The sequence below is a fragment of the Capricornis sumatraensis genome, chromosome 20 (assembly GCF_032405125.1).
Source record: "Capricornis sumatraensis isolate serow.1 chromosome 20, serow.2, whole genome shotgun sequence".
In the NCBI taxonomy this organism is placed as follows: domain Eukaryota; kingdom Metazoa; phylum Chordata; class Mammalia; order Artiodactyla; family Bovidae; genus Capricornis; species Capricornis sumatraensis.
In genome coordinates, this window is record NC_091088.1 from 62,184,265 (window position 1) to 62,193,289 (window position 9,025).

At 54.0% G+C, this 9,025-nt stretch overlaps 1 protein-coding gene across 1 annotated transcript; it reads right to left on the reverse strand.

Moving 5' to 3' along the window:
• Positions 1–45: 45 nt before the first annotated feature.
• On the reverse strand, positions 46–5,134 carry KLK15 (kallikrein related peptidase 15). The gene is made up of 5 exons (XM_068992531.1): positions 5,090–5,134; positions 1,691–1,839; positions 1,095–1,378; positions 829–965; positions 46–198 (listed from the first exon to the last, which is right to left on the reverse strand). Exons 1-5 carry the CDS (start codon positions 5,132–5,134, stop codon positions 46–48), a joined length of 768 nt encoding a protein of 255 aa, XP_068848632.1.
• Positions 5,135–9,025: the final 3,891 nt, after the last annotated feature.

Here is a 9,025-nt window from a genome sequence, read left to right on the forward strand (position 1 = left end):
AGGTCAGGATGGGGCTGCTGGGACACAGGTAGTAGGCCCAAATGGTCAGTTCCTCTTCATGGTTTCCTTGATCCACTCCAAGTAGCTGCAGACTTTGGTATCGACACTGGGCTTGGCGGTCGTGTCACAGGGGACATCGCCCCAGGACACAATGCCCTGCAGGACACCCCCACAGACCAAAGGTCCCCCAGAGTCGCCCTGTGGGAAGAAGGGGAAGCTTGCATGGGAACCCATTCCCATCTTCACCACCATTCAGAATCTCAAACAAAACCCAATCCACCTCCACCCCCATGCAAACCCATCCCAGCTCAACTCAGGAGGACTCAATTTAATCCAAACCAATCGAACCCAACCTCAACCCAACAGAGCTCAATACAACCCATGTCCAACTGCAACCCCCACCCAGCAACCCAACCCAACCCAACCTCGCACTTTTGCCATTCAAAATCTAACCTAACCCACGTCCATCCTCACTTGCAACACAGCTCAGCCCCAATCTTCCCGTCTTTTGCATCCCAAACAAAATTCATCTCCGTCCTCCATTCAACCTCGATATATCTCCCATCTGAAAACAAGCCAAATTCATACCCATCCTCAACGGCCAGCCCAAACCACATCATCCACCCCAAACACAACCCAAACCCATCACCTCTCTAAGCCCATCCCCCACCTCACCTCCATCCTAAGGGCCCTTCATTCTCCCTTCCTCAAACCTATCCTCAGCATCTTCCCTGGCCCACAGCAAGCAAAACCCGGCCCCCTGTTCCAACTCCCAAACCTGTTTCCCCGCCCTTTCCCTTCCTTCCGTGGCTGCCTGTCAGCTCTGACCTCACAGGAGTCGGTGCCTCCGCCCTCCACGCCCGCACACACCATGGTGTCCATCAGGTGCCCTGCATAGTCCTTGTTACAAGACGCGGTGGAGATAACGCTGATGTTGGCACAGTGCAACGTATCCGGGAGTCTCACTGCAGTGGACAGTAGAGTTGGAGCGAATCTGTAAAATTTCAGGCCCTTGTCCCCTCCGCCCGAGAGCCCTGGAGAATAAGGTCCTCGAGGGAGGCCCGACAACAAGTTCCATCCTTTTACGCACGCACCTTGTGACTCGGGGCTCCCTGTGGCCCCAGGCTGCTTGTTAGCCACCAGGCCCCAGCCGGACACCACGCAGGCCTCGCCGGCCTGGGGGCAGCGCGCGGGCAGCGGGACCGGGTGCACTTCGGCGGTGACACGCACGGGTCGGGTTAGACGCAGTAACATCAAGTCGTGGTGGTGGTTCCGCGCTTCGTATAGAGGATGTAGGATGATGCGAGAAACAGTCCGCAGTTGCTCCAGGCCATCGCGCTTGCGCAGATTGTATTCGCCCAAGCGCACTCTCAGGAAGCTGTGCGGGCGGGCGAGTGGTTACCAGCAAGCGGAGTGAGGAGAGGACAGAAATATCAAAGGGCGGGTAACTCGGGGTCCCCAGACCCTTTGGGAATCTGGAGATCCTGTTACCCTTTCTCCAGGGCCCTGGAGCCAATAGTTCCAACCCCTGCCCCTCAGAGACCAAGGTGCCAAAGTCACACACACACCTGGAACTCAATCCCCCAGTTTCAGCTGTTTTTTTTTTTTTTTTTTTTCTCCCTCAAAATCTACGATTCTCAGATTCCTAGACCCTCCCGCCACACCACCTCAGGACCCTTAGCTTTCATACCGGGTTTGGCAGTGGGCTGCAGACAGCACCCATTGCGGCGAGATGAGGGAAGCACCGCAGTTGAAGCGTCCATGCTCAAAGAGGGCCACCTGCCATGGCTGGGCGTGGGGCACACACTCCTCACCCCTGCGCACCTTGTCACTGTCATCCTGGGCCACTGAGAAAGGAGAGAGAGGCGATCCCTGAGGACAGAGCCCTTTCCCTTGCACCCTGCACCTTCTTGCACCCTGCCCTCACCACACATTTTCCAGATATTGCCTTCCCCCAAATTCTTAAGATGTCCCTGTGGCTGTCTTTGTTGTTGTTTCGGCCAGTGGCATGCAGAACTTCCCCAACCAGGGGCCCATCCGTGGCCCCTGCAGCGGAAGCCCCAGATCTTAACCACTGGACCGCTAAGGAAGTTCACTGCCTTCGTTTTAGCCCCTGCTATTGATTTTTTAGCACAACTTTCTCTCTAGCTTTTACAACAGCTACTTTAAACAAAAAAAAAGGGGTTTTTTTTGGCCATGCCACATGGCATGTGGGATCTTAGTTTCCCCACCAGGGCTTGAACCAGGGTCCCCTGCGGTGGAAGCACAGTCTTAACCACTGGACAGCCAGGGGAGGCTCCAGCTGCCGCTTATTCCCTCCAGAACCGTGTCCCTGCCCTTAGCCCCCACCCATTTGATACAGGACTTTGGGAGCGAGGACAGGGAGAGGACAAGAGGGCAGGAAGCCGTCTGTGAGAGGAAGTGGAGACAAGAATGATAGATTCAGATCCAGACAGATGGTCACTCGGAACCAGCCATTCAAGGTCACCGATTGAGCTGTCACAGCCATCACAAAGATGTGGCCTCTCAATAGGTATGACACAAGTCTTGGCTCCAGAGTCTGGACATCTCAGCCAAACGCAGTGTCTTACAAGGACACAGATGTGGCCACACAAGGTCATGGGCAAACATAGGGACACAGTCAGTTTTCTAAACGTAGGAACTGATATTGCCAACACTTTAAGCTGCAATTCATTTGGACATACGTGGGTTGCAGCTCTAAGAATCACAGCACAGAACTCCATGTGTGTATGTGAATAGGGGTAGTTAGGACGCCAGCATGTGTATGTACGTGTGTGCATACACACACATTTACAGACCCAGATGTGGACATAGAAGCTCAGATCAAGTCTCCTGTGTGTATCTGCATATACAAGGTCACAGGCTTGCATACTTGCTCATGGGGTCTCAACAACAAAGTGAAATCTTTAGCAAGGGTCCACAGGAAGAGGCACCAGTACACACTCAGGTTCCCAAAGACTGGTCACCAACATGCGTCTATAGTGTAGTGGTTAAATCTGAAATGATAGAGTAACAACTCCTGTATTCAAACATTATCTATAAGCCTTTGAGCAAATTGACCTCTCTGTACCTCTGTTTCCTCATCTGTAAAATGGGATTGTTCTAAGAATTAAGTGGGAGAGAGGGCAAGAGAGAGAAAGAGAAATGGTGTGTATGATGCCTGGGGCACATTGTAACTGCTTAATAAATATTGAAGTGAAGTGAAGTCGCTCAGTCCTGTCCGACTCTTTGCGACCCTGTGGACTGTAGCCTACCAGGCTCCTTCCTCCATGGGATTCTCCAGGCAAGAATACTGGAGTGGGTTGCCATTTCCTTCTCCAGGGGCTCTTCCCGACCCAGGGATGGAACCGGGGTCTCCTGCATTACAGGCAGACGCTTTAATCACTGAGCCACCAGGGAAGCTAAAGGACATATAGATTTACTTATGTAGGCACACATGTGGATGTTTAAGTCATCAACACAAATTTAGCCAAGGAAGCCAGACATATGTGCAAATTCACATAAAGATGGTCAAGGTCAAAACTGTGATTCCTTCCCAAGCCACTTTGTGGAGATTCAGAGTTATAGAACCGACCCAGAGGGCCAGAATTCAGATGTGAACACACTAGATCAGACCCAGGGAGACAGGGAACACAGAGGTGGCATTCAAGGTCAAAGACACATTGCTGGAGACACAGGCAGCCGGGGCAGGACACATTTATCCATCTCTAGATCAGCCTTCAAGTCACTGCCTTGGTGTTCAAGGTCACTAACTGCATTTCACAATTGGGGACCGGGTTCACACGTGTGGTCGGGATGTAGACACATAGGGTAACCCGTGCACACACACACACTCCCCCCACCCACACTGCACTGTGCACAAGTACATGAGCAGGGAAGGGTCAAGATCATGACCCCCTACACCGGGCAATGGGATATGTCCCCTCAAGGTGACAGCTCCCTAGGCACACGGAGACGCACACCGGGGCGGGCTTCACACAGCCATACCAAATGACCACACGCTACCCAGCTCCGGGGTCAGGAACTGGGCCAAGGGCCCTGGCCAGGCTGGGGGCGGGGGGAGAACGCGGATGTGGTGGACAAGGGGCTTAACACGGGAAGGGTGGGGTTGTCCTACGGAGAAGGTCAGAGGGTGCGGGCTGAACAGCTGGGCACCGAGGCTGCACCTGGCCAGTCAAAGCTGGAGGAGGGTGGAGGCCCCCGTCGGGTGCAGCGGGCAGGTGGGGGGATGGGGTGGGGGCAGAAAGGAGGGAGCATGGAGAGCGCCAGAGGGGAGGCTGGCAGCGGGGTTGGGGGGAGGTCTGAGGGGCCCCCAGGAGTGAGGGTCATGTGGGGAGAGGTTAATTACAGTCCACCTTCTGCTTGTCCAGAGTAGAGGCATCAGGTTACACTTAATTTCTCCATGGGAGGTGGCTGAACCTGGTCTGGAGTTCTCCTGTCACCTGGAGTCACCTTGACCTAGAGGCTACCCCTCTCTGAGTCACAGCCCCCTCCCCTGTAAAATGAGGGCAGTAGAGCCCACCCATGGGGCTTCCCCAGGGGCTCAGCAGTAAAGAATCCATCTGCAATGCAGGAGATGCAGGAAGACGTGGGTTCGATCCCTGGGTTGGGAAGATCCCCCGGAGGAGGGCATGGCAACCCCCTCCAGCATTCTTGCCTGGAGAACCCCGTGGACTGAGGAGCCTGGTAGGCTGCGGTCCATGGGGTTGCAGAGTTGGACCCAACTCAGCACGCACGCATGCATAAGCTTTACCTACATCGTACTATGGAAACCTTGCTGTTATTGTTACAGGGAGGTCGTCTTCTAGAGAAGGCGCGCGAGGACCAGAAAGGGAAGCAATTTCCTCAAGGTCACACAGCGAGAAAGGGGCAGCCCCAGAACCCGAACTCAGGTCTGGGTCCTCCAAGGGCCATGTTCATCACCACGGGGACTCTGGAGCAGCCCCGGGCCCCCGACAGCGCTTGGGGTAGGGTGGAAACCCCGGGGAGGTGGGGGTCGGCGGGTGGCTGAGGTGGGGGTGGGGGCAGGGATTCTCAGATGGTCCCCTTGGATCCGACCTGGGCCCACCTCACCTGCAGACGCCAGCAGGAAGGAGAAGGTGAGAAGCCACATCGTGACGGAGGGACCAGGGCTCTGCTGAAGTCTGGGGAGGGGAGAGGGTGAGCTGGTGTGAGGCTGGACCCTCCCACCCCCATCTGGACCCCTCCAGGCACAAACTCATCCCACTTTTTCTTAAGACACCTCTTCTCAGCATCCTTGTACTCCACCCCAACTTGCTCTTCCTCCCGGGTTCCCCATCTTGCAGGAGTCTGCTGTTCCTCCAGGCACCTAGTCAGACTCCCCGGCGTCCCCATGGCCTGGCAGACCCCAACACCATCCACTTGCCCGAGGGCTCTGGCTCAAGATTCATTCTTTCCCCAAACCCTATACCAGCCCTCTATCCGGCCTCTGGGCTTCCCCTCACTCAGCCTGTCCCTCTACTCGAGTCCCACACCCCCCACCAGCCTGTCCTCCCACATGGCCCCCACAGAATGCTCCTATGCTTGGAGGTGACCAGTTCCCTTTTCCACTCACAGCACTTGCAGACCCTCAGTTCCCCCGGGATAAAGTCCCAGACCCCACAGCCTCACTTGCGAGGACCTGAGTGTCTTCTCCCCTTCCACCCTTACTGGCTGGGTCTCCCATGACCTGGCCCTAGAGGCAGCCAATTCTTCCATTTTTTCCCTTTTTGCAATGTCATGCCTCTACACTTCTGTTCAGGCTTTTCCTCCTCCCAGGTATGCCATTCCCTTCAAGGTCCACTTCTGACCTCCCCCAAGTCAGTGGTGTCTGCCTCCCCTTCCAGACCCAGAACTCCCTAAAGGCAGTTCCAGCCTGACTGGACTCTGGAATCCCAGCACTGCATGGTGCTGGGCAAGCTTGGGGCTTAAAGTCCGTCTTCCCTTCAGCTTCAGAATACATATTTGCCCGCTGAGGCTCAGCCCTCAGCTGAGCTGGGAGACCCTGATATCAGACAGGTATCTCTTCTGGGTCCTAGAGAGCCTGCTCTGATTTCATCCCCAGGAATGCTCAGGTCAGCACCTCTCTGTGTCCCCCGCACTGCCCAGCCAGGGGCCTAGCACACGGGAGGCCTCGGGGAGATTGTGCTGAGCTGACCTGCTCCGGTGATAACTCCTGACCTTGGTTCCTGGCCCTGGTACAAATGCTTTCGAAGATGTCCTTCTGATTCGGCCCCTCCCCTCCCCCACCTCCCCGCTGCAGCTCCCTCCTACATCTCCAGGACATTTTCTTGGTTCAGGTCCAGCTTGGTGTCTGGGTAAAGAACACATGGACCTCCCCAGGTGCCCTTGACACGAAAATCCCTCCAGGCAGTCCATATCTGCTCCCGGGAACCTGGGCACCTCCTGTTTCCCCTAGACCAGTGCAGACCTGTGTCCCTCCTCACTCCAACCCCTCTCCTCCATCTCAAGGATCTCACCCCCTCCAGATCCTCCAGCAGCATCTGGGGCAGCTTGGATGCCAGAGGAAAGGGAGCTGGCACCCCAACGCCTGAATTTATAAGCTCCCAGCTCCACCCGGGTCCTGGGGGAGTGGAGAGGGTGGGGTGGGAAATGGCTGGGAGTCAGTTTACAGGCGGGGACGCCTAGGTGGCTGGTGGGGTGCGGGACAAGGCCTAATGAGCATTTATGAGGCTGAAGTTTTTGTCTGAGTCTATGAGGAGGAACTTCCCTCCCAGGGGCAGTTTGTCTGCGGGGTGGGGGTAGAGGAGGCAGTAGGGCAAGAGCAGAAAATTGGAGGAGACCAAAATACAGAGCCAGGAGTCCGGAGCATGTAACCAGGAATTTGGGGTCTGGAGTGTAGAAACTGGATTCTAGAGCCCAGCTTCCTGTGCCTGGATGAGGGTTCTGGATCTTGGACTCTGGAGCTGGACAGGGATCCTCCAAGTTCTGGACCTTTGATTCTGGATTCTGAACTCTCTACTCTGGATCATGGATCTCTGATTCTGGATTCTGAACAGTGGATTCTGGATCTGGATATTCAGTTCTGGATCTTGGATTCTGGACCTAGACACCCAGTTCTGGATCTTGCAGTCCGAACCTCCCAAATCTGGATTCTGGATCTTTGATTCTGGATCTCCAATTTCTGAATTCTGAGTTTGGGGCCTAGAATCAAGCACTCATGACCTGGAGTCAGGGGTGGATTTGGGAGTCTGACTTCGGGAGTTCGGGTCTGGAATTTGCATCCTGCACCCTGGCCTTTGAGTGCCAGGTCTCAGGCTTAGATTCTAGATCTGATGCCTCTGAATACTAGAGTCCAGATTAAGAGTCTGAAGTCTGGTGTGTGGAATATAGGACTCGAGGCCCTGGGGCCTGGAATATGAATGATAAATTTTGGATTTTCAGTTTTGGGGCCTGGATTTCTAGAGTGTGGGTCTAGACTCTGAGGTTACATGGATAGACTCCGAAATGTGAAGTCTCGACTTTCAAATCTGTATTGTGTATTTAAAAGACTGGACTGGGAGACAGGGGCCTGGCTTCCCATGAATCTGAGATTCCTAGGATCCTGACTCTAGAGCATGACTTCAGAGACTGGGAAGCTGGAGTCTATTCTGGATCCTATGGTCTTTATTGAGCTTGAAATCTGGGTTCTGGTTTTCTGGAGACTGGAGATCATCACTAAGATAACGCAAAACTTTGGGAATTTAGATTTGTTTTCTAGTGTCTCAGGACCATAGAGGACCCTGGGAAATTGTCTCGAGACTATCATGGCTAGTTTAACTAATGAGGAGGCACAGGGAGAAGGAGGCTGACCTCAGATCACCCAGCGAAAGATGGGAGCTGTTATAGGCATATTTCTTCCATGTTTCTGGAAATCCATCATGTGTACAGGAAGGGGCTGCCTGATTGGGGCTGACTGTTAAGGATGTTAGTGCCAATGCCTAGCCCTTGAGTTCCCCACAGATAATGTGGGTGAATGATGGTATCTAAGCCCCCCAGATGTCTTTCAGACATTCCAGAACCCCAAGCTCTTAGTTATTCCAGAATCCTAAGGTCTCAGTCATTCTAGAACCATAGACCTTCAAAATCTCTAGAATGTCAGACCTTCTGATTCTAGACTAGAAAGGCTTGTTGTCATTGTTCAGTTGCTAAGTCGTGTCCAACTCTTTGTGACCCCATGGACGGCAGCATGCCAGGCTTCCCTGTCCTTCACCATCTCTTGGAGTTTGCTCAAACTCGTGTCCATTGAGTCAGTGATGCCATCCAACCATCTCATCCTCTGTTGCCCCCTTCTCCTCCTGCCCTTAAACCTAAGATAGAAAAATAGTCTAGAACTGCACATCTCTAGACATTCGAGAACCCTGTCATATTCAGAGGTTCTGGGACCCCGTCTGTAGTTTGATTCCCAGTCTGGAATCTACCCTAGAACTACTTTGTCTCCTTTCCTTGCCGCAAATTTGTGCTCAGAGCCTTTGTACTCGCAGTGGACCACTGCTTTGGCAGTTTAGCCGCCGCTGTTTATGGAGTGCTGGCCTCGCATGATCTCATTTATCGTTCTGACAGCCCCCTGAGGTGGGTATTATTACAGCTTCCTCAATACTGGGGCTTCTCTGGTGGCTCAGACAGTAAAGAATTTGCCTGCCAATGCAGGAGACCCAGGTTCGATCCCTGGGTTGGAAAGCTCCCCGGAGAAAGAAATGGCCCCTCCAGTATTTTTGCCTGGAGAATTCCATGGACAGAGTAGCCTGGCGGGCGTCCATGGGGTCGCCAAGAGTCGGACACGACCGAGTGACTCACACACATAGTAAGACTGAGACCCAGAGAGGGGCATCACAGCAAAGGTCACCACGGAGGGTAAGATGAATCCTGCCTTCTGCCACCTAGTTTGTCTGTTCACCTCCACCCCTGGAACCACCTCCCTCGGCTTTAGCCGGGTGGTGGCGAGGAGTAATCATAGCAAGGGCATCCCAGGTGCCAGGCTAAGCGCTTTCCATCACCACCACAT